Below are 26,501 nucleotides of genomic sequence, written 5' to 3'. Positions count from 1 at the left end.
TTTATAACACATCCTCTTCCTCTGTGTGTGTATGTGTGTGAGTGTGTGCGTGAGCTGACTTGTTGTTGAGTGTGGAGCAGGATCCCAATGCATTTCACCATGTCAATTATGGCTGTATTCAATATACGTCACAAATAAAATTGTATTTGATATTAATCATCATATGAATTAATATTTTTGTATTTGATTGCCTTTTTAAATATTATATAGAGGGACGTTAAGCTTGATCAATTATACAGTTTTGTACCTCATTATTCAGTAAGCCTTGGACTAAACATATTCAAGTTGCTGCAGTGTGATCCAGTTTCAACCGTCTCAGCACCTTCTATCTGCAGCGGCAACCCCCACAACCCTCTTCTATCTCGCTCCCCCTCCCTCCCTCCCTCTGTCTGTGTCTATACCATGGTTCTCTACTCTCCCTTGCTCTCTCGCTCTCTCTCTCTCTCTGTCGCTAATGGCTGCACTATCAGTCTTCTCAATGAGAGAGACAGTTCACAGTTCAGCGACCCGCCTTGAACTTGTTACCATGGAGACAACCTGCCATTATCAAACATAGCGCAGAAAAAAAAGAGAGAGAGGCAGAGAGAGAGGTAGCTCCAAGTAATAATAAAAAAACGACAAATAATAATAACATATAGCCTACACTCACCGGCCACTGCATCAATGCATTTAGGCATGTAGACATGGTCAAGACGATCTTGCTGAAGTTCAAACCAAGCATCAGAATGGGAAAGAAAGGTGATTTAAGTGCCTTTGAACGTGGCATGGGTGTTGGTGCCATACGGGCTGTTTTGCGTATTTCAGAAAATGCTGATCTACTGGGATTTTATTGCACAACCATCTCTAGGGGTAACAGAGAATGGTCAGAAAAGGAGAAATATCCAGTGAGCAGCAGTTCTCTAGGCGAAAATGGTAGTGGCTGTGTAATGGTGTGGGGGATATTTTCTTGGCACAAATCTTTTATAATTATAAACTGATATTATAATGTCAATATGGACCCACCTTGTTGAATCTATGCCACAAAGAATTAAGGCAGTTCTGAAGGCAAAAGAGGGGGTCCAACCCAATACTAGCATGGTGTGCCTAATAAAGTGGCCGGTGAGTGTATACACTCACTGAACACTTGATTAGGAGCACTATACTAATACTGGGTAGGGCCTCCCTTTGCTATCAAAACACCCTAAATTCTTTCTGGCATTGATTCCACAAGATGTTTGAAACATTCCTTTGAGATTCTGGTCCAAGATGACATGACTGCATCACGCAATTCCTGCAGATTTTGACTGGGAAAAACATCCGGTGACTGGGAAAGCCCCTGAAGAACACTGAAGTCATTGTCATGGTCATGAAACCAGTTTGAGACAACTTTTGCTTTGTGACATGGTGCATTATCATGCTGGAAGTAGCCATTAGAAGATGCCAATACTCAAACAGGTTGTGGCATTCAAGTGATGAATTGGTGAATTGATGGGTATTAACCGGCTCAAAGTGTGCCAAGAAAATATTCCACACACTATTACACCACTTCCAGCAGGAAGTGTTCAGTGAGTGTGTATACTGTATATACAGCATCTGGAAAAAAGAGACAACTGCAAAATGATCGGTTTCTCTGGTTTTACAATGTATAGGTATGTGTTTGAGTAAAATGAACATTTTGTTTTATTCTATAAAGTACTGACAATATTTCTACCAAATTCCAAATAAGAATATTGTCATTTAAAGCATTTATTTGCAGAAAATGACAACTGGTGAAAATGACAAAAAAAGAAGTGTTTTTAGACCTCGAAACAATGCAAAGAAAACAAGTTCATATTCATTTTTAAACAACACAATACTAATGTTTTAACTTAGGACTGTTTTAACTCCAGTATGTGCAGAACTCAGCTGCCAGGGTTCTCACCCACACTAAGCCCTGGCAGCACATCACCCCCACCCTCATTCACCTCCACTGGCTCCCGGTCAAGTCCAGCATCATGTACAAAATCCTCCTTCTCACCTACAAATCCCTCATGCCTGCACCCCCAAGTACTTAACTGACCTTTTCTGCCAACATACCCCTTCCCGGAACCTGCGGTCCTCAGACATGGGTCTGCTTTCCACCCCCCACACCAACCTACGAACCTTCGGGGACAGAGCCTTCAGTGTGGCAGCACCCACCCTTTGGAACTCTCTCCCCACAGTGATCTGCAATGCCCCTACCCTGGACACCTTCAAATCAGCCCTCAAAACCCATCTGTTCACCAAGGCCCATAGTTTAGTTTTGTCGCTGTCTCTGTGTTTTCTGTTTTGTCTGTTTTCCTGTGAATTTGTAAAGCGACCTTGGGTTCTGTGAAAGGCGCAATATAAAACCAAGATATTATTATTATTATTATTATTATTATTATTATTATTATTATTATTATTATGCTGTTGGGTGACTTTATGCCACTCCTGGCGCAAAAAATCAAGCAGCTCAGCTTTGTTTGATGGCTTGTGACCACCTTCCTCTTGACATCACAAGAGCCAGAGGTTTTCAATGGGGTTCAAGTCTGCCATTCTTTTTGTAGGTGATTTGATGTCATCCTATGGTTGTTGAGTGACATTCGAATGATTGGCGGTCATCCCGGTCAGTGGAGAGTTGTTTTCGCCCTCTGCTGGTCTGGAGCTTTGTTGTCCTGACCTTGTTCTTATGAACCACCATCTTTGACATGTTAAGGATGGAATCCTGATGCTCACTGTATCCCTCTGCCAGTAAAGCCATGGAAGCATCCTGATGCTCACTGTATCCCTCTGCCAGTAATCCTGATGCTCACTGTATCCCTCTGCCAGTAAAGCCAGAATTGAACTTATCTTCCTCACTCAAAACTTTGCTTTTCAACACTTTTGACATGATCAATAGTTCTTTTTTTTTATTTCAACTACTTTTGAGATACTACTAGTTCTGTTTTTGCCATCCAGCTGGTCGTATTGCAAGAGGATAGTGATGACCACAGCAGTGGTTATTATACTTTTCCTTGTTAAATAAGATTTGGTTCAGGTGATCACCTAATCAGTACCTCACTAAGTAGAACTATGGGTGCAAGGACTGACCATTCCTGTTCAAAATCATAGTTTTAACCATGTTTTGAAGCTAAAGTTTACAATAGTTTATAGCTATAGTTTAGAACAACACGCTTATATGTAAGAGCCTGATGGGGTATGACAGTTCAACTAAGCTCATGAGGCATTCATGAGTTATATTCTGCAATAATCAATGGCTATAAGTAAAGTAAAATACTTTTTGCAGCCTGTTCATGTGATACATTTACCCTTTACTGAGTTGTATCAGTTGAACATACAGTATTTTATAGCAGACTAAATGCTGGTACAGCACAACCCATGGATGTAGCACTCATACCTCTTCACTCTGTCGTCCATAAAGCTTTCACCTGATGACTCACATTGCAGAAATCAATACTAAATGGCCTTGGAGAGGGTTAGAGTTTTGATGTTACAGACAAATTAGACCATAAGTATAGAAGATGCACTATTATATACAGTGCCTTGCAAAAGTATTCACCGCCCTTGGCTTTTTACCTATTTTATTACATCAAATAAAAACGTGTACTTCTCAACAACTTTGTCCCGGACTTGTTTGGAGAGTTCCTTGGTCTTCATGGCAGTGTTTGGTTGGTGGTGCCTCTTGCTTAGGTGTTGCAGCCTCTGGGGCCTTTCAGAAAAGGTGTGTATATACTGACAGATCATGTGACACTTAGATTGCATACAAGTGGACTTCATTTCACTAATTATGTGACTTCTGAAGGTAATTGGTTGCACCAGAAGTTTTTAGGGGCTTCATAACAAAGGGGGTGAATACATATGCACATGCCAATTTTCAGTTCTTTATTTTTTTAAATTCTTTTTTAATATATATATATATTTCTCATTTCATTTAAAAACTAACATTATTTTGTGCAGATTCATGAAATAAAATTCTGATTAAAAAAATGTTTAAATTACAGGTTGTAATGTAATAAAATAGGTAAAAAGCCAAGGGGGGTGAATACTTTTGCAAGGCACTGTACATGTCCATTACCGTTTAGACCTAGATATTACAGTAAACAGATAACTAGATTCAAAATCTGATGTAACTGCTTCACATTGTCAGTAAGTTATAATTTGACGCATTGCTAATTTCTTGGTTCCTACCTATTATTCTTATTATTCCTACCAATTAGCGGAACTAATCTGCCACTCCAATGTTCTGCACGTAATTAATAATCAGAAGCACCTTACAAGAAAAGCGCCAAAGTAAATTGTACAAGAAAAGGCTAAGAAAGAATGTTCGGAATGGCATACTAGCATACTACTCATGCTAGATATGACGTAGATTTTTAGTATGCAGTGCGTTCACACTGTACAGTATGCAACATTTTAGTATGCAAGAAATCTAGTATGGATACTAGATTTTCCAGAATCCTTGAGTATGCCTTGACAGCACACTATTCAGCTACTCAATCCCCAAAATGCATTGCATGTCTCTTCAGTCTTGTCAAACTGCGTCATACAAACTCGTCATACAGCTGTTGTTTACATGATCCGAGAGCCTGGAGACCGAAAGCTCGCAATAAACATCATTTCTTGCACAGATTTGAGTGTGCAGATGCTGCATTTTTCCACTCTATTTGATACTCTAAGTCTGATCACGGCTGAGCGGTGGTATTTTCACTATATTGGGAATTTACATGGTGAAATGCATTCTTAGACATGACTACGTCGTCATGATTACAAAGATACCACTTGAAATGCATGAAATCCAAGTTTATTCGTGTCTTACACCCACGTTCACCAAGTATTTGACTGCCTGCAGCCCAGCCATGGATGGGTTAGGGTTAGGGTCCCAGTATTGTAGCTTCAGACGGAGCAAGTTGGTGTTGTATTGTGCTTGCTGTAGCAAGCCCACGATATGTTATTGTCATATATTTATAGAAAAATATATTTTGGGAATATATATGGTTACTTTTTACCTTGCCTGAAAACATATTAAAACTTCATGTTAACAATTTTTTTCAGATTTTTGCCAATGGAGGTTTAAAATTGAGGATTTAAAATCCCTGCTGCCGGCCAGTGTGAAATGCACTCTGGGATGCAGTAAACGGTCGGCTGGTATTGGCATACTTATTATGAATTTAGTAGGCAGTATGCAGTATGCTAGTATGCCATTTCGAACACAGACAATGTCATAAAGGTTTAATCATCAATTATTAGTGTAGCCGGTTAGTTAGGCGACTAGTGAAGACAAGAGCATAACTTAGAGCGTAGATACTACGTTCCGAGAGCATAGTTTAGACCGAGAGGAATAGGCAGGAGCACACCTATTCACAGGCTCGTGTTGGAAATGTTTGGTAAGCAAATATATATTTTAATCTACCTTATTTTAATGGTCTGTAAACTGTGTCAGCCATGCAATAAGGTGCTTTGTTTTTCAGTGCTTGGTTGAAGTCGTCTTGCAGCGTTTCACTGAACTGTGTCGCCAGGGGTATGCTTTTGTGTTTGGCATAGCAGGTACGCAAGTTTTAATATTTGATTGAATACATTACATCTTATTTGTCAAGGGGAAGATGAGAGACACCAGACCCAACAATGCAGACGAGCTGAAGGCCGCTATCAAAGCAACCCGGGCTTCCATAACACCTCAGCAGTGCCACAGGCTGATTGCCTCCATGCCACACCACATTGATGCAGTAATTCGTGCAAAAGGAGCCCAGACCAAGTATTGTATTGAGTGCATAAATTAACATACTTTTCAGAAGGTCAACATTTCTGTTTTATAGATCCTTTTTTTGATTGGTCTTTTATGTAATATTCAAATATTTTGAGATATTGGATTTTTGATTTTCATGACCTGTAATCCATAATAATCAACATTAAAACAAAGAATGCATGAAATATTTCACCTTGTGTAATGAATCTAGAGAATTAAATTACAGAAAATAATGAACTTTTACACGATATTCACGTTTTTTGAGATGCACCTGTACATACATGCATTTCATTTCTTCATTTTTTGTCTCTTAACGCAGTTCTCACGGGTTGGTGTAGGAATAAAGCCCTGTAATTTAAACATGATCTTGTGTCTATTGCTGGAGGGAGCTACATCTGAGATAAAAAAATAAATATTTAAAAATAATACATACATATACTGTATGGTTCTTAGTCAAGTATTTGTTTAATGTTTTAAGGTGTTTATAACAACAGTATAATAACTGCATTATGCTATGCCCATGGATGTTGGATATCTCTGAGATATCAGCAGTGGAGAAGTTAAAGCAAAGATATGGTAAAGGGTCATGTTAAGGTGAGGAGAACTACTGAGCTTCTCTCTTTCTCCCATCTCTTTCCCATTGCTCTTCCTTCCTTCCTGCCTCCCTCAACTGTACTTTCTTTATCTCCACTCTATGACATAATTAGGTAATTTACTGTGTCAAAACTAGACACTATTATATTCCCATCATGATGTAGCTATAATCACTATGCCTGTCATGCAACTATGTTTGAGTATGGCTGTGTGTGGCTTATGAGTTGTGTTTTCTATGCAAACAATGTACCACTTGGGGGAGCTCTTAAGCTGTCTATCACCAAGTGTAGTAGGATGAAACATTCATTCAGTGCTGTAGGCTGTAGTCAGTGCAGTCTGGACTAAGTGTGAATGATTATACCCCCCATAGCTGGCAAAGCTAAATGAATGACTGTTAGCCTACTAGGTTTGTGGTTCAGGTCCATCATGCCCATACTTGACACACATCATCTAAAGGCATGACACAATCTAAAGGCAGATTAGTCAATTTATTGACAACTTTATTTGACTTCTCATGTTTATTTATATATATATATATAATATATATATATACAGTATATATACACACACACACACACACACACACACACACACACACACACACACACACACACACACACACACACACAAGAAAAACACTGAGAATATATATATCGGCTTCCCTCTCCTCTTTCGGTGTATTCTCAGTTATGTGCGACCAGATGTAGCTCTTAATTATAATATTAAAATAAAAATCTGTTTTATGTGTCCATCTCCCCCTTTTAGATGAGCCTCTGTTTTGTCACCCCACAGAATTGTATAACAGCTGAATGCTGCTCTCTATAGGCCTGTAAGTCTTTCTTTCTATGGCTCTTCTCTCTCTCTGCCTATATACAGTGAGCAGGAAGCAGCCAGGATAGAAAGTCTACCCTGAGGAAATGCTGAACACTGCTGATACTGTGCTTTGCTACATGATCATGGCAAATGTGGGCAGATGCAACTTTTGAATATTCCCTGCAGTGCAGACCTGTTGGTGCCTTGTTTCTTTTTATCTGGATATTCACAGCAGGGCCATGTTGACCATGTGATTACAATGATCATAATGTGTGTAATGCCCATTGGAGGCTCTAACTCTAAGCCTGAGCTGGTATGTGCTCGCTACTGTAGCCATTGTTCAGCAGGTTTAGTATTAGGGACACATTCTCAGGTAGACACTGCAGGTTTACTTGAGGGGCCAGAATAGCTGATTTCTGGTTGTTTATTTGCTGGTGTTAGGACCTTTTAGTGTAAAGTGTACCCGAAAGTACCCGAAAACTGCTAACACGACAAAAAGCTTTTTTTTTAAACTGGGCGGATGACAGGTTGGAATTTCGAGTGAAGCAGTCTCGCTGAAATGAATGGAAATCGATGATACAATTTATCAAGCCATTTCATAATCTCCTTTCAATAGTATTTTGGCTGTGGCTTAGGACTTAGAGCGTCTAATGGTGGCAAGGTCAGCGGTTCGATCCCCGGCTGGCTACGTGTTGAGTGTCCCTGGGCAAGACACTGAACCCCAAAATTGCTCCCAATGAGCAGGCCGGCACCTTTTAGTACCTTGCAGCCATTGGTGAGTGTGTGAATGGATAAATGAGAGGCCATTGTAAAGTATTGTATTTTGAAATATCAACTGAAAATATGATTTGCATTACAGAGGCATTAGATCCTGCATGCATATTGGGAGTATCTTGAATAGTAGCCGACTGACTCACTTGTGCACACACATTCACACACGAGCCTGCACACACGAGTGTTGCCCCTCTCAGACAGCGAAGTGAATTCTCCCAACCGTTTATGCTTGTCAACAGATGCTAACTGCATATACACTATTGTTTCTAAGAAGAAAACACAGTTTTCTGCAGCAAGTGTAATGATAACATGAATTAACAGGTAAATGTACACAATGTTGCATTATTTGGGATATTTTGAACAGTTTAATAAATCCAGATCTTATCCACCTCATTTTTCTGGTTTTCTGCTCGAAATGACATGCCCACAGTGAATATAGAATATCTCCACAATCACAAGGGCCTTCATAATGATCTTGTTATCAAATGAAAGCTAACACCTGTGGGGTGGCTGTAGAAGTGTCAGAATCAAAATCTATGTTACTGTGTCAGAGTAAATAGAGCTAGAACATTATAAAACATCTCAAATTCAGTCTCCGCCTAAAAAACAACAGCTTTTACAGTGAATATCACCTTGGAAACCTGATAACCAAGCCCAAATCATCTAGGAATCAGTACTCCAGGGTCTTATTAGTACTTGTGCCAAAGTCGATGCTAGTAATGTGAGCAAATGCAACTTTGTACCTGTTTTAGTACAGGTATGTTTAGGCGGACACCTATATGTTTAGGCCATTTGGAGATATTTTGGCACCATCTTTGACCTTTGACCTTTCTCATGTATCAGATTTCTTTTTTGGGGGGGGATTTTTGGGGGTTGGCCGACCAATGGTATGGAAATTCGGCGTTGAAACCGGACATGACACATTCTCCAGTTGGAGAAAACCGGATGTGACTTAGGCCGTGTTTACCGTCTCTGAAAAAAAATGGTGGCATCGTATAGCATGCAAAGTTGTGAAAAAAATTTGATATCGATGAAGAGAATTGATCGAGGTAAGCTCTTTATATCACTTTCCAACATGGCTATTTTGCCAGACTTAGAACTTTCAACTCGTCCCCATAAAGATAGTATTGCGGCCATAACATTTGACCACGCTACCCTGTGTGCACGCTTTGGTCACCTGACTTCCTGTTTGCCAAAGGTCTCACTTCAGTCGCTTCCCGTTTGGGCCAGAAGTATGTTGTAGTATTCTTGCTGCTCATTCTTTAGGTGTGTTAGTTGCAGCTACAACCTTGTATTTCATCACAAACAGGTATGTTACACTCATAAAAGGGCCATTCCCTAGGCAAGTGAATACTCTGCATTTTACACGTGTTAAAAGGGTACACACATAAACCAGATGAATGCACGGCACTCTAATATCATGTCAAGGGCTTCACACAACGCCCATATTATACATCGTGACGGATGTCATTAGTATGGCATTCTCTATCTGTCTGTCTGTGTGTGTGTGTGTGTGTGTGTGTGTGTGTGTGTGTGTGTGTGTGTGTGTCTCTCTCTCTCTGTTTTCTGCACTCTCTATGTTTTCAACCAGGAGAAACATCTTCCTAGTCCGGGGGCTCCACCCACTTTGGTAATTGGAAATACACCACCAAGCAGCAGGGGTCACCTGGACTAGTGACAGCCAATCCCCAGAGACAGCATGCCTGAGTACCGATCATCTGCAGCTGTTGTGATTATCACATAGTTCCCACCATTTAGGTTTCTGAGCCATGCTGGTGGTTTCGTTTGTTAGTTGTTACTTTGTTTCAGTGATTTAGTTGATACTTTGTGCTATGATTTAGTTGTTACTTTGACTCTGTGATTTAGTAGTCACCTTTATACTTTGAAATTCTGATATGGTGACCCTTTGATTTGTTTAGGAACACATCCTTTGATTTTGTATGAGGCGTTTGTTTGTTATTTCTATTTCTATTCCAATTATTGCAAAAAAAGACCTTAAATTCTCATGGCAAATAAAATACCATTAATGTTTATCTTTTACAACTGTGTAATTTGTTACTACTTTGGTCCCTAGCAAAAAAAACAAAAAAAAACTGTGTGTGGTTCTCCAGCTGCACAGCCGCAGAGAGGAATGCGCTACAGAGAGTCGTGAGATCGGCCCAGAAGATCACCGGCGCCCCCCTCCCCTCTCTGGAAGAGCTGTACAACACACGCTGCCTCAGGAAGGCCTCCAAGATCTCCAGAGACCCATCCCACCCTGGGTACGAACACTTTGCTCGGCTGCCCTCGGACAGGCGGTTCAGGACCATGTTCGCAAGGACAAACAGACTGAAGCTCAGCTTCTACCCCAGGGCCATTCAGGCCCTGAACACAGCAAATACCTAGGTTATAGGCCCTGGACAATCTAGACAATTTGATGGCAGCTACTAGATTGAAATCAAGTGCAACACTGAAACACAACTGTGAACATTTCAAACCTGCAAACTGCGACACTTTAAATGAATGTGCAATAACACTATGTGCAATATGACAACCCTCGGGTACATAAGGTTCAGAGATAGGAAATGTTAGAATAGGTATAGCATAGCATAGAGTACAGCACAGTGTTTTATTTGTATAGTATAGTATAGTGGATAGTGTACATAGCCTTTATTTATGTAAACCAGCTCTTTTCCCTTCTTGTTTTTAGTTTTTTTTTTTCCTAGCACCAGGGGAGCCCCCCCTCCCAAATTTCGTTGTTTGGTACCTGTACTATATCAATGACAATAAAGACCATTCATTTCATTCATAGCAAACAGAACGTAACATACATTCAAACAGGGGCAGGGTTATGAACTCCCACTCTAGCGTAGTTAAGACGCCCACAGAACTCTCACGAATGTCCCCTCCCACAACAGGTTCAGGTTTATGGTGAATGTGAATAAAGGGTGTTGCAAAATTAAGTCATGGATTAATTAATAAAATTAAGTTTATTTTTCATTTTTACACCTGTTAAATGTGAGTGTTTTCAACACTAGATCCGTGTTCATTTCAATTTCCAAAGACTTGACCAGTACAATGGTGTTGAATTCAACACTGGTGTTGATTTTCAGATTTGCTGATGGATTTATTCTCACTCAAACAAATGTGTTTGTGGAAATACATTCACTGGAATGTTGTATTACTGCACCCACTTTGATTAATGATTCAACCGTGTTACGGCTTGTGACATTGATACATATGCAATTTCATAGTTTCAGTTAATACGTTTGTCTGTCTTGATCCACCCAGAAGGAAAAGGGGAATCAGAAAGGCATATCAATTGATTCGTTCCAAACAACCGTATACCAATGTCAAGTTCGTTGTCTTAATATTATATTCATGGTGTGTTAATGACGTGTGTGACTGCAAAACATACAAATTAGGAGGACATAATGGGGGTCGATTGATGATGGCCGTGTGTACCTCGCTGTCGGATGACAATTATACATGTTCGTCATGGATGTGGATGTTCCCCTGTCTGACTCTGGCTGACTGAGTATGTTCCAGTCCGCTACTGTAAATCAATGGCAGGATCATTTTCGCCTCTGCGTGCCGCTCCTGTCTCCGCTGTCGACAGATCGTGTGAATCCTGCGAAATGACGAACATTTGGGCAGCGTTCAACAGCACACAACGTTTTGCAACGTTTAATGAACGAAAACCAGATTGTTTTGAACAACCAGTTGGGAACCGCTAGTAGCGGTTGCCTATGAGCTGCACTATGCATGTCGCCAGCTGTTAAAGCTACAACACCGCCACCAAACGTGAGCAAACAGTTGAAGAGAGAACGCACAGTTAACAGAGACAGAACGTCCTTCAGTTACAAAACGTAGCACAACGTTGGGCCAGCTGAAAGTGGCCCAGATGTCTGTATGGAGCTCTCCATGGTTCTGAAATAGTTAGACTGTATGCTGCCGAGATGTCTCCGTCATTCCCGTTTCGTTTATTAAAGTTAGTCTTTTTTTAATTCTCCTTGATATTTTCTCCTTATATATTTCTATAAAATAATGCATGAAGAAATGTTAAAATCAAATAGATTTCAAGGGATGACAACAGCATTGGATATTAACACCTTAGGCTAATTCACAGTCATGTGAACATAAATCAAACGTAGGCCTAGCCCTGGATAGGCATACTTTCCACTTTAGTTTCAAATGTGTCTGTTGATAAGGGAATGTTAATTTGATCAATGCTATAGCCACCGCGTTTTAGCTAAATGCAGACACTGTTTTTGTTTGCGCTCTTCCGTTCCTTCTCCTGGTCCAGTTCTTATCCACAAGATGTCAGTATCTACCAGCAAAACACAGGCTCACTCTGGAACTCCACCTACGACTAAAGGCCATCCATCGCTGTCTTTCAGTAAAGTCGAAGTGAGGTGGCTGACGGGCAGCTGATATATTTGTCATTTTATACAATGTTAGGCGTTGCTATATCTAGGGTTTGTGTTGCTTAGCCTACTTGTAACGCTGCTACGGTCTTTCTCCGTGTCACCGTGCGTTGGCTACATTCTAAAATGGATTACAAAGCAATGGTTGCGTTCGAGAACCGCAGATGGAGTTGGATTGTGAATCTATTATTTCTGTCTCTTTGTCTTCGGGATGCAGAGTCTGGGCAAATAATCTATTCTGTCTCCGAGGAGGTAAGCCAAGGAACCTTTGTTGGGAATTTGGCTAAGGATTTGAATCTTAAAGTGACTGAATTGGAGACACGAATGTTCCAGATTGAATCAGGATCGTCTAAGAAACACTTTGAGGTGAATTTGAGCACCGGAGTCCTCTTCGTCAGCGAGGCTATAGACCGAGAGGGGCTTTGCTCCAACAGTCTTGTTTGTACTGAAAGCTTGGAAGCCATTGTTAATCACCCGTTAAGAATGTACAGTTTTGAAGTTAATATACTGGACGTTAACGACAATGCACCACTTTTTCCTACAACATCCCAGGTTATTCGTATTGCTGAGCATACTTCACCAGGAGCCAAATTTCCTCTGCCAACAGCTGACGATCCAGATGTAGGGAGCAATTCTGTTGATTCATATAGACTCTCCCCAAATGCTTTTTTCAACCTAGACCAATCGGCCAATCAAGGTTCGTCAGCGGAGTTAGTGCTACAGAAAGCGTTAGACCGAGAGAAACAGGCCGTGATTACGTTGATACTGACTGCTATTGATGGTGGAAAGCCTCCGAGATCAGGGACCATCGAAATAATTGTCAACGTGTTGTGCCTCCTATTCTGACACGCCCCCGTGAGCCTCGTTCTGGCGCCCCCTCCCGGCCGGATTGAGTGGGCCGGATCTCTGGCTCTGTTTGCAGCAGGTGTGGGCTATTACCGTTCAGCCCAGCTGTTCCCAATCACCACCTGGACAGCCGCCTACTTAACCCTGCTACAGACAGAGATCCAACGCTTGAACATAACTTTCTGTATGGACCCCTCTGACTTCTCTCATTTGGATTTCTCTCCCTGGCTCGACCCCTGGACTCCCCTCTGGACTACTCTCTCATGGATCACTCTCCCTGACCCGAAAAGGATCTCGGACTTTGCTCACTAGGGTAGTATCGCAGCACATAATACAACACCCCTGACCTCATACACGCACACACACATAGTATAATTACACACCCCATAACTATCGCCTGCATCACACCTTTTGTTTGTTTTTCCACTAGTTAGTGTAGGGCCTATTTCTTTGTTTATATTTTCCATAATAAATCATTATATATTCTCCTGGCCTCTGTCTCTGTTTCTCTGGGGTTCCACCACATTTGGCTTTCCAGTTTCAAGGTGTGCATAACACAACGTACTCGATGCCAACGATAATGCCCCAGTGTTTTCCAAGGCTCTGTATAAGGCAATGGTCTCAGAGACTGCGCCGATTGGCACTGCTATTATACAACTTAATGCAGCAGACCTAGACGAGGGCGTGAACGGTGAAATACTGTATTTGTTGAGCAAACAGGGACAACGTGGAGTTCAAGATAGATTTGCAATTAACCAGACTACTGGGGAAATAACAGTGGCAGGGTCTTTAGATTATGAGGAGACCGGTGCGTATGAGATCCGTATAGAGGCTCAGGACCGTGGCAGCACGCCTTTGGCCTCACATTGCAAGGTGTTAGTTGAGGTAGTTGACGAGAATGACAACGCTCCAGACATCAAACTATCCTCTCTTTTGGAGAGTGTGAGGGAAGACGCGAAGAAGGGTACGGCAATTGCGCTTATCACGGTTATTGATAAGGATGGTGGTAAAAACGGGAATGTACATTGTACAATGTCCGGCGGGACACCGTTTATTCTGGAATCATCCCAGGGTAAATACTATTCTTTGGTCCTTGGAGCAATGCTTGATAGGGAAATCAACTCTCAGTATAACGTGACTATTATAGCTATAGACGAAGGAAATCCTCCTCTATCAAGTAGCATCGTTATTACTGTTCATGTTTCTGATATAAATGATAATGCACCGTGGTTTCCAGAACCTGTGATTAACGTATTCTTAAAAGAAAACAGTCCAACAGGATCTGTGATATGTAATGTTGTCGCGATTGATCCAGATTCAGAAGCGAATGCTCAAATAGCATATTCTATACTAGAGCCAATAAATGCAGCTGCGCAATTGTCTGTAAATATGAACTCTGTCAAAGGTGAAATACATATCATGCAGTCAGTTAATTATGAAGAGGTAAAAAAGTTCCAGTTCCAAGTTCAGGCCACAGACTCTGGTGTTCCTCCACTAAGCAGCAACGTGACTGTGAACGTTTTTATCCTGGATGAGAATGACAACAGTCCTGTTATTCTCCCGCCCTATTCTGACCACGGCTCCGTTAATTCTGAGAACATTCCCTATTCTGCTGAAGCGGGCTACTATGTGGCCAAGATCAGGGCTGTAGACGCCGACTCTGGTTATAATGCGCTGCTGTCTTATCACATCTCTGAACCGAAGGGGACCAATCTCTTCAGAATTGGAACCAGCAACGGAGAGATCAGGACTAAGAGACGCATGAGTGACAATGACTTAAAAACTCACCCGTTGATCATTCTGGTGTCTGATAATGGAGAACCTTCCCTGTCTGCGACTGTGTCTGTTGATGTTGTGGTTGTTGAAAATACAGGTGACATGCAGACAACTTTCAGACAACTTCCAGTGAAGGAAGAGAGTTTTTCGGATTTAAATCTGTATTTGCTCATCGCCATTGTGTCAGTATCAGTGATATTTCTACTGAGTCTCATAATTTTGATCGCTGTAAAATGCCACAGGACCGACGGCAGTTTCAGCAGGTACAGCGCCCCAATGATCACCACACACCCTGACGGGAGCTGGTCTTACTCCAAATCTACTCAGCAGTATGACGTGTGTTTTAGCTCCGACACAATGAAGAGTGACGTAGTGATGTTTCCTACACCGTATCCACCTGCTGATGCGGAGCTGATCAGTATTAACGGAAGAGACACTTTTAATAGGACGAGAACTCTTCCCAACACTGACAAGGTAAGAAAAACAGCCATACATTTTTTTTTTACAAACAAATATTGGTGAGCAGCCTTAATCCAAAAGAATTCCACCAAGGGCCGGTTTCACAAACAATGATTAAACCTAGTCCTGGGCTAAATCACAGTTTCAATGTACAATCTCCATTGAAAATGCTTTTTAGTCTAGGATTAGGCTCAAGCCTTGTCTGTGAAACCAGTCCTGTATGCCTATTTTTTTTTAGCTAATGCTATTGGCACACTGACCTTCAGTATAGGACATTCATCAAAAGAAAAACCAAGTTGTAACTCCTATCAAATCCGTTTCGACTGTTTTCAGCACCTCACTGGTGGACAGCGACACCGCGACACAGGCGCGTAGACTATTCGGATTTGTATCGGCTACTTGTTTTGTGATAGCCTATAGTAGGCTTGCCATGATTCGCATAAAAATCGTGTTTAGCAATGATGCATTGATTATATTTCTCGTTAAGTTGTTGGGTCACTATCCCACTTGTTAGCACAAGATGTCGCTGTAGACCGTGATTATGAAACGTTTAATTTCTGCGGACTCCTCCTTTCTTGTCTGGCACAGGCATTGCGGGAAGGGTTTTGTCAGTGCTATAGCCTACCTTAATTCGTATAGGAACGATTTGAATTATATAATGGGACTTGCTCTCATCGCCTGCTGAAACTATTTTTTTAAATTCCTTATACTTTCCTATTTTGTGAACATTGGACGTTTCACATGAACCGTGTATAGAAATGGGCCTCCATGGATGTATCTTGTTTCGGATTTCGCTGCTTCTTTGTTTATGGGATTTATCTTCCGGTCAGATTGCTTATTCCGTGTCTGAGGAGGTGAACAAGGGAACCGTTGTTGGGAATCTAGCAAAGGATCTACATCTCAATGTTCAGGAACTGGAGTCCCGTATGTTTCAAATATCCGGATCCAACAAGAAGTACTTTGAGGTAAATCTGAAGACCGGTATTCTGTTTGTGAATGAGAGAATCGATCGGGAGGAGCTCTGCTCAAATACTCCAAAATGCTCCATTTATTTAGAGGCCATTGCTCACAATCCTGTGAGGCTTTACCGTGTTGAAATAATGATTGTAGATGTCAATGATAATTCACCATCATTTCCGCTGAAAGAACACATTTTGAATATAACTGAAATGTCAACTGCAGGAGAGAGATTCTCTCTTCCTATGGCCAGTGACTTTGATGTTGACAGCAATACAGTGAAAACATACAAGCTGAGCCCAAATCAACACTTCTCTCTGGATGTACAAAGCGGTGGAGAGCAGAGTGTATCTGCGGAGTTGGTGTTGCAAAAAGCTTTAGACCGAGAGAAAGAGGCTGTGATCAAACTTACATTGACTGCTGCTGATGGAGGAAAACCTCCCAGATCTGGGACATTAGAGATAATAGTGAATGTTATGGATTTCAATGACAATACTCCAGTTTTTATAAAACCACTCTACAAAGTGAAGGTGAAAGAGAATGTTTCGTTTGGCACACATTTGATTACTCTCTCTGCAACGGATTTAGACGAGGGTCTGAATAGAGACATTGTATATTCTATCATAGGTCACGGAAATAGCAAAGTAAACGAAATATTCTTGATTGATGCCGACACTGGGGTTCTTAAAGTGAAGGGTGCTCTTGATTATGAAGAAACCCCAGCTGTTGAGTTGCGTGTCTGTCACGAGATGAAAATGGGACTAATCAGGGGAGGTTCGCGGGAAATGTTTATGGGCACAGCTGCCCTGGGTTTTGCGATTGACCGCACTAACGAGCGGATTGGCTGCTGCGCCCTTTAAAAACCCTGGACTTTAGAAGAGAAGGAAGGGAGACATGGGGGTCGTATTGTCGTGAGTGGACACATACTGTTTCATATATGACAAACCGATATTGCAGTTAGTGGAGTGCCTGTGTGGCGGATTGACTGCCTGGTCGAGTGGTGGCTGCCGACGGCGGACTACTCGGTGGAGCCGAGCCGACGGTGGTTGCTGACGGGGGACTAGCCGAGCCGAGGACCAGGACTAGCCGAGCCGACGGTGGTTGCTGGCGGGGGGGGGACTCTACTGGGAAATCGCTGGGGAAAATCACTCTACTGCCGAGTCGCTCTGGATACCAGTGAGCTTGGGGATTCTCGGAGGCGGAGCCCCGCCGACGTCACGACGACAGGCCTCGTTTCAACCTCAGGCAAATAGAGACTCTTTGTTTATTTCTTTGGTTTGATTTTTGTGGGGTAGCGTTGAGGAGGAGAGCCTACCCCACGCACCTGAACTGTTGTCGGTCATGTGCGCCTTCCCCCAAACCCTCATTTTAAAGTAGTTAATTTATATAGATTTTAGCAATGTGTAATAGGAAATTTGTAATAAAGATGATTGTTTTCATACGCTCGTCTTGGTCTTCTGTGTGAGGGTGTGTGTTGGAGAATTACATATTCTGTGCCGGGAAGGTTTAGGGGTGTTCACTCTAAACTGTGACATCTCTTTGGGTGGAACAATAACGTTGGATGTGGCCTGGCTGTCCACACTGTAGGCAGATTGGCCTGCCCTGTCGGTCCCATTGGAACGGCCTCCTATTATTGGGAGCAGGGTGATACTGTCCTCTAATTACCTCTCCTCTTGGCCCAGGTCTCGGTGGGGGAAGGGCCTCGGAGCTGATGGTGGTTTGTCTGACTTCTCTCACTAAGGTCTCCGTCAGTGCGGTCAACTGTTCCTTCATCTCTTGCCTTAGCTCAGCCCGCATGGTCTCCTTCCATCTCTCCAAATCGACAACCGTTGGAGCAGCAGCTGTAGGGGGAACAACAACACGACAGGTCTGACAGTCCCGGGACCTCCCCCCTTTGTCCAATGCCTCAGCCTCCGCACTCACTTCCCGAAAAGTTGCCCCCGGCTGACGCCGTACCAACGTCATGAGCTCTCTCTTTACCTCACCCTCTTTTAGGTTCCTAATGAACTGGTCCTGTAGGGTGGATTCATTCTTAGCCGATCCATCTGGCTCTGCCCTTCGCCACCGGGAGAACAGCTCCCGAGATCGGAGGAGGTACTCCGGCACGGACTCGTCTCCCCTCTGGACACAGTTGAAAAAGCGGGACCGGGCCTCAGCTGCCGGGGTAAGGGCCCCAAACCGTTCCTGTAATACCGTCCACAAAGCAGCAGGGGACGCCCTCTGGCCATCACTACCCAACAGGGCTTCCCTCTTAGCGCGGCCATCCAGTGCACTCATGATAAAGTCCACCTGCTGTCTTTCTGTTAATCCTTGGGCCCTCAGTATTGCCTCCATCTGTGCCTGCCATTCCCCAAACCTAACTTCTCCCTCACCAGTAAACTTGGGGACCCAGGGTGAACACATAAACCATGGCATAGTTACTGGGGTGGACTGGGGTAAGCTCATCCCTACTGAACTAGAGCTCCCTGCTGGCTGTTCTGTTCTATTCTCTTCATCCATGATCACTTGTGTAGGAATGTGTGTTAGGAGAATCCTGCCGACAAACGCCAAAAGAGATGTCACAGTTTAGAGTGAACACCCCTAAACCTTCCCGGCACAGAATATGTAATTCTCCAACACACACCCTCACACAGAAGACCAAGACGAGCGTATGAAAACAATCATCTTTATTACAAATTTCCTATTACACATTGCTAAAATCTATATAAATTAACTACTTTAAAATGAGGGTTTGGGGGAAGGCGCACATGACCGACAACAGTTCAGGTGCGTGGGGTAGGCTCTCCTCCTCAACGCTACCCCACAAAAATCAAACCAAAGAAATAAACAAAGAGTCTCTATTTGCCTGAGGTTGAAACGAGGCCTGTCGTCGTGACGTCGGCGGGGCTCCGCCTCCGAGAATCCCCAAGCTCACTGGTATCCAGAGCGACTCGGCAGTAGAGTGATTTTCCCCAGCGATTTCCCAGTAGAGTCCCCCCCCCGCCAGCAACCACCGTCGGCTCGGCTAGTCCTGGTCCTCGGCTCGGCTAGTCCCCCGTCAGCAACCACCGTCGGCTCGGCTCCACCGAGTAGTCCGCCGTCGGCAGCCACCACTCGACCAGGCAGTCAATCCGCCACACAGGCACTCCACTAACTGCAATATCGGTTTGTCATATATGAAACAGTATGTGTCCACTCACGACAATACGACCCCCATGTCTCCCTTCCTTCTCTTCTAAAGTCCAGGGTTTTTAAAGGGCGCAGCAGCCAATCCGCTCGTTAGTGCGGTCAATCGCAAAACCCAGGGCAGCTGTGCCCATAAACATTTCCCGCGAACCTCCCCTGATTAGTCCCATTTTCATCTCGTGACATGTCCAAGCGAAAGATAAAGGCCAACCTGCAAAAAGTACGCAATGTAAAGTCTTAATCGAAGTTATTGATATGAATGACAATGTTCCAGAAATATCAGTGACTACAGTTAATGACATTGTTAAAGAGGACACTAAGCCTGGTGCTGCTATTGCTTTGATTACTGTCTCTGATAAAGATGGCGGTAAAAACGGATTGGTAGATTGTCACATTTCCGATTCAGTTCCGTTCAGATTAGAATCCTCCTACAAAAACTATTATTCGTTAGTAGTGGACGGACCACTGGACAGGGAGATAGCTTCTCAATACAATGTCACAATTACTGCGACAGATGAGGGGAGCCCGCCCCTCTCTAGTGCGAGTGTTATTACTGTACACATTTCTGATGTTAATGACAACCCACCTCGCTTCTCAGAGCCTGTTATGAATGTGTATTTGACAGAGAATAGTCCCGTGGGAGTTCTGGTAGTTCGTGTAAATGCGCATGATTCAGATGAAAAGAATAATGCTCATGTATCATATTCTCTATTAGAAAAAGGCAATGATTATAGGCTTACATCACTCTCCACAATGCTCAACATAAACTCTTTAACAGGTGAAATATACAGTTTGCAGTCATTTAATTACGAGGAGGTGAAAGCCTTCCACTTCCAAGTTCGGGCAACAGACTCTGGCGTTCCTCCACTAAGCAGCAACGTGACTGTGAACGTTTTTATCCTGGATGAGAATGACAACAGTCCTGTTATTCTCCCGCCCTATTCTGACCACGGCTCTGTTAATTCTGAGAACATTCCCTATTCTGCTGAAGCGGGCTACTATGTGGCCAAGATCAGGGCTGTAGACGCCGACTCTGGTTATAATGCGCTGCTGTCTTATCACATCTCTGAACCGAAGGGGACCAATCTCTTCAGAATTGGAACCAGCAACGGAGAGATCAGGACTAAGAGACGCATGAGTGACAATGACTTAAAAACTCACCCGTTGATCATTCTGGTGTCTGATAATGGAGAACCTGTCCTGTCTACGACTGTGTCTGTTGATGTTGTGGTTGTTGAAAGTACAGGTGACATGCAAACAACTTTCAGACAACTTCCTGTAAAGGAGGAGAGTTTTTCAGATTTAAATCTGTATTTGCTCATCGGCATTGTGTCAGTATCAGTGATCTTTCTACTGAGTCTCATCATTTTGATCGCTGTAAAATGCCACAGGACAGACGGCAGTTTCAGCAGGTACAGCGCCCCAATGATCACCACACACCCTGATGGGAGCTGGTCTTACTCCAAATCTACTCAGCAGTATGACGTGTGTTTTAGCTCCGACACAATGAAGAGTGACGTAGTGATGTTTCCTACACCGTATCCACCTGCTGATGCGGAGCTGATCAGTATTAACGGAGGAGACACTTTTAATAGGACGAGAACTCTACCCAACACTGACAAGGTAAGAAAAACAGCCATTTAAAATGTACTAATGAATAGAATTTTGGGGGGATATCAACTATGGAAATTCTTTCCTTTATTTTAAGCTTTTACTGATAACAAGGCTTTATTTCATTTTAATAATCAATCCACACTATCAATCACTTCTAGATAGAATTAGTACAATACATTTCCTACCACTCTCAAACAAACCACTCAATTAGTATGTTTATTGATAAACGATGTGCTCACTCACTGGCACTGTAGATTAGCACGACTTCATGAAACCCGTTTCGTCTCGTTCATCAATCTACAGCGACATCACGAGATAGTCCCTCCAGTAAGTATTCACCCCCTGGATTTAAAAAAATAGTTGGTTGTAATTAACCTGACTTTAAAATAGATGTATGCTCATGGTTAGGGTAACGGTTAAGCTTACGTAGATCATTGCAATGACCTGCTCATAAGGGGCAATCCCAAGAAATGCACATAGCCTACTCTTTATATTATTTTCGGATAGTGTTAATAAATGTCCTCATCGGAGGGAATTAAGCAGGTTCACACGCGATTGCTTATGAAATCAACAGTGCAACAGTACGAGTTTTGTCTTTATTGTCGACTATGATTTACGTTCTCTCGAATATATTTAAGAAACAATACATGAGATGCCATTATTACTTTTTTCTTCTTTCTGTTTAATCATGGCTGTGACGTGGCCATAGCCATTGGGCGAAGGTGCTAAATTAACGTACCAACTTCTTAAACAGCTATCCCATTGTTGTGCGATGTAAAACGTAGACTTCCAGGGATGTGTCTGTGCAAAAACGTTTGGTGGTATTAGGAATGATGCATTGGTTCTGTTTCTCATGGGTCAATATCATGTCCACTAGTAAACACAAGGTGTCGCCGTAGACCATGATTACGAAAATGTAATATAATTTTCACAAAGTCCTCCTTCATTGTCTGGCCCTGGCATCCATTGCGCAGAGGGTTTTGTCAGTGCCATACCGACTTTAATTCGTTACGAAACGTTTGGAATGGTATAAGGGAAGTTGATCTCAATGCCTGTTGAAATGCAATATATGTTTTTTCATATATTCACCTAAGGTGCACATTGGACGTTTCAGATGAACCGTGGATAACAATGGGCCTCCATGGATGTATTTTGTTTCGGATTCTGTTGTTTCTTTGTTCATGGGATTTATCTTCCGGTCAGATTGTTTATTCTGTGTCAGAGGAGGTGAACAAGGGAACCGTTGTTGGGAATATAGCAAAGGATCTACATCTCAATGTTCAGGAGCTGGAGTCCCGTATGTTTCAGATTGTATCTGGATCCAACAAGAAATATTTCGAGGTAAATCTCAAAACAGGTGCTCTGTTCGTCAGTGAGAGAATTGACCGAGAGGAGCTATGTGTGACAAGCAAGACATGTGCCTTAAAACTAGAGGCTCTTGCACACAACCCTCATAGTCTTTATCGAATTGAAATAAATATCTTAGACATAAATGACAACTCGCCATCTTTCTCAGTGAAAACACTTACATTGAATATAAGAGAGCATGTCATTGCAGGAGAGACATTCTATTTGCCTATTTCAAAGGATCTGGATTCTGGCAGTAATTCTGTGAAAACGTACAAGTTGAGCCAAAATGAACACTTTTCTCTCGAAGTACAGAGTGGTGGAGATCAGAGTGTGTCTGCTGAGTTGGTGCTACAGAAATCTTTAGACCGGGAGAAACAGGCTGTGATTAATCTTATACTAACTGCTGTTGATGGCGGAAAACCTCCCAGGACTGGGACTTTGCAGATCACTGTGAATGTGATTGACGTTAATGACAATAGTCCTGTTTTCAGCAAACCTCTTTATAAAGTAAAGGTGAATGAGAATGCCCCAATGGGTACAAAAGTAATTGCCCTTTCTGCTACGGATTTCGATGAAGGAGTAAATGGTGAAATACAATATTCTCTAGTCGGACAAGGAGCTGAAAATGAAGCTAATGTATTCGCAATTGTTCCTGAGACAGGTGTGATTGAGGTAAAGGGACCTATTGATCATGAAGAAAATGCAGCGATTGAATTAAGGGTCCAAGCAAAAGATAAGGGTCTTCCGCCAAGGAGTACACATTGCAAAGTTTTAGTTGAAGTCGTTGATGAGAATGATAACGCTCCAGAAATATCAGTGACGTCACTCATTGACACGGTTCGGGAGGACATGAAAACAGGCACCGCTGTTGCCTTGGTCACAGTTACTGATAAAGATGGTGGCAAAAATGGAATAGTGCAGTGTAACATTGCTGCCTCAGTTCCTTTCAAGTTGCAGCCTTCATATAAGAATTACTACTCTCTATTAGTAGATGGTCCACTGGACAGAGAGCTCGCTTCACTTTATAACGTCACCATCATCGCTACAGATGAAGGGACTCCACCTCTCTCCAGCACCAGTGTTATTACCGTTCATGTTTCTGATGTGAATGACAACGCGCCTGACTTTTCAGAACCAGTTTTTAATGCGTATTTAAAGGAGAATAGTCCCGTTGGAGATCGTATTGCCAGTGTGACTGCGCATGATTCAGACACAAATGAAAATGCTCAGATGTCTTATTCATTGCTCGAAATGAAGAATGGTTTACCCTTGCCTGCAATGATAAACATAAACTCTTTAACTGGGGAAATATACAGCCTGCAATCGTTCAACTACGAAGAGGTGAAACAATTCCAACTCCAAGTTCAGGCCACAGACTCTGGTCTTCCTCCACTAAGCAATAACGTGTCTGTGAACGTTTTTATCCTGGATGAGAATGACAACAGTCCTGTTATTCTCCCGCCTTATTCTGACCATGGCTCTCTTAATTCTGAAAATATTCCCTATTCTGCTGAAGCGGGCTACTATGTGGCCAAGATCAGGGCTGTAGACGCCGACTCTGGTTATAATGCGCTGCTGTCTTATCACATCTCTGAACCGAAGGGGACCAATCTCTTCAGAATTGGAACCAGCAACGGAGAAATAAGGACTAAGAGACGCATGAGTGACAATGACTTAAAAACTCACCCGTTGATCATTCTGGTGTCTGACAACGGAGAACCTTCCCACTCTGCGACTGTGTCTATTGATGTTGTGGTTGTTGAAAGCACAGGTGACATGCAGACAACTTTTAGACAACTGCCTGTAAAGGAGGATATTTTTTCAGATTTAAATCTGTATTTGCTCATCGCCATTGTCTCAGTATCAGTGATCTTTCTACTGAGTCTCATCATTTTGATCGCTGTAAAATGCCACAGGACAGACGGCAGTTTCAGCAGGTACAGCGCCCCAATGATCACCACACACCCTGACGGGAGCTGGTCTTACTCCAAATCTACTCAGCAGTATGACGTGTGTTTTAGCTCCGACACAATGAAGAGTGACGTAGTGGTTTTCCCGACGTCATGTCCACCTGCTGATGCGGAGCTGATCAGTATTAATGGAGGAGACACTTTTAATAGGACGAGAACTCTGCCCAACACTGACAAGGTAAGAAAACAACCATAACAAGTTTACCATCAAACATCATCCTATGCTAGATGGCAGTTCTTTGTGGCACTCCCTTTAAAGCTTATACTGATAACTTTTAATCATAAATCCACTCGCTGTCATTAAAATCTTAGTCGTACAATCAGTAAAAAATAAAAATAAAAATCACTTACTCTGTATATGTGTTCCATAAACTATTTACAGACTCTGACTTTGTACATTATAATACGTGAGTTAAAACCCCAAGTCGAGCATCCTCCTATCAAATCCATTTCCTCCATGTTCAGCACCTCAACAGTGGACAGCGACAACAATGTTTCCATTGGATTGCAATGCAGTAAACTCAGATCATACAATATTAAAATATTAAGAGTGACGTAGTGATTTTCCCGACATCATTTCCATCAGATTTTGCAGAGCAAAAATTTGCCATCCCAATATCATTGTTTTGAAAGTCACCTTTTACGGTACGAGTTAGTTTTTTCCATTTTGTCTTAAGCTTTTACTGATAACCAGCCTTGTAATTTCCTTTTAATAATCAAACCTTACTCCCTATCTTTCGCTAATCTAATTCTGTCACTACATTTCCTTCCACTATCTAAAACACATTTATTCACTTAGTGTGAGTATAATTGAACTATTTGCACACTGACTTTGTAGAGTACCACGTCTTGGCATGAGTCACGTTTTCTCTTATCAAATGTGTTCCGTCTGTGTTCGATCCCTCTTCACTGGACAGCGACACTACGATATAATAGTCGTCACCATTGGTTTGCACTGGAGTAAGCTTCGATCATTGGCTCGTGTATTGGAAAGATAAGTAACGATACCAATAAATTAGTTCACTCCTTCTCTTGTCTTGGAGAGTATAGTCGAACAAGTCCGTTACCAATAACCTCATCTCGGAGGCAATTAAACATGTAAGGATGTTTACATGCTTGCTTACTAAAGCAACAGTGCAGCAATATGCTTTTTGTCTATCTTGTTTAATGTGATTGACTTTCTCTCGAATCTATTAGGCTAGTAATTTAACCCAAACATTATTCTTGAACAGCTATCACATTGTTATGCTACTGATGTAGAATGCTGACTTTTTCAGAGATGTGTGTACATTTGTCAAGCGATTTCCCCCCACATTCAGAGGCCTAAGGCAATGGTTTGTTTCTTACTGTATGCGTTTGATTTGAGTTTTTTTGTAATTCATATCCTATTAATATTTTGCAAAGGGTCCTTTCTCTGAAACAGAGTCTTATGCTATTAGGATTTGTATGCATATGCTACTTGTATCATAATAATCTGGTTCGGTGTAGCACTTTCAGTTTTGTGGATCATTTATCGTCGAATATGATACATTTCTCTCGAATCCACTCCTTTTTTAACCCAAATAATCTTCTTAAAAAGCTATCCTTTTGTTGCTTTTTCAGGGACATTTTCCCCCATCCCAATGATTTCGAAATTCATATTCTACTGATGTTATGTATAAATAGCCCCTTCTCTGAAACCGTCCCCTAGGCTTTTGAGATGTGTATGCTAGGCTACTTGTGTTGTTGTATTAGTTGTGTTAGTTGATTCAATCTGGTTTGTTCGTTTTAGGAATAATGCAATGGTTCTGTTTCTCATCGGGACATTATCGTAGCCAGTAGTCAGGACATGATGTCGCTGTTGACCGTGGTTATGAAACTATAATATACTTTTCACGAACTCCTCCTTCATTGTCTGGCTCTGGCATCCATTGCGGGCAGGGTTTTGCCAGTACTCTACCTCCTTGAAATAATAAAGGAACGTTTGGAATGATATCCCGGCCAACTGAAACATATGTTTTAAAAACATTTCGTATTTTGTGAACACTGGACGTTTCACATTAACCGTGTATAGCA

At 42.2% G+C, this 26,501-nt stretch overlaps 2 protein-coding genes across 2 annotated transcripts; both read left to right on the top strand.

Annotated features, from left to right (window-relative positions):
- Window positions 1-12,450: 12,450 nt before the first annotated feature.
- LOC308155850 (protocadherin alpha-4-like) lies at window positions 12,451-15,453 on the top strand (the record flags this gene model as incomplete). Its single annotated transcript, XM_080529220.1, has 2 exons — window positions 12,451-13,134; window positions 13,717-15,453. The coding sequence occupies 2 exons, from the start codon at window positions 12,451-12,453 to the stop codon at window positions 15,451-15,453; spliced, it is 2,421 nt and encodes an 806-aa protein (XP_080385346.1).
- Window positions 15,454-16,559: 1,106 nt separating this feature from the next.
- On the top strand, window positions 16,560-24,642 carry LOC308155848 (protocadherin alpha-3-like; the record flags this gene model as incomplete). The annotated part of the gene is made up of 2 exons (XM_080529218.1): window positions 16,560-16,676; window positions 22,789-24,642. The coding sequence occupies 2 exons, from the start codon at window positions 16,560-16,562 to the stop codon at window positions 24,640-24,642; spliced, it is 1,971 nt and encodes a 656-aa protein (XP_080385344.1).
- Between the last annotated feature and the right edge of the window lie 1,859 nt (window positions 24,643-26,501).

The sequence above is a fragment of the Nansenia antarctica genome (assembly GCF_963989245.1).
Source record: "Nansenia antarctica genome assembly, chromosome: 4".
In the NCBI taxonomy this organism is placed as follows: domain Eukaryota; kingdom Metazoa; phylum Chordata; class Actinopteri; order Argentiniformes; family Microstomatidae; genus Nansenia; species Nansenia antarctica.
Note: the sequence above shows the minus strand (reverse complement) of the source record. Positions and strands in the feature narration are given on the sequence as shown.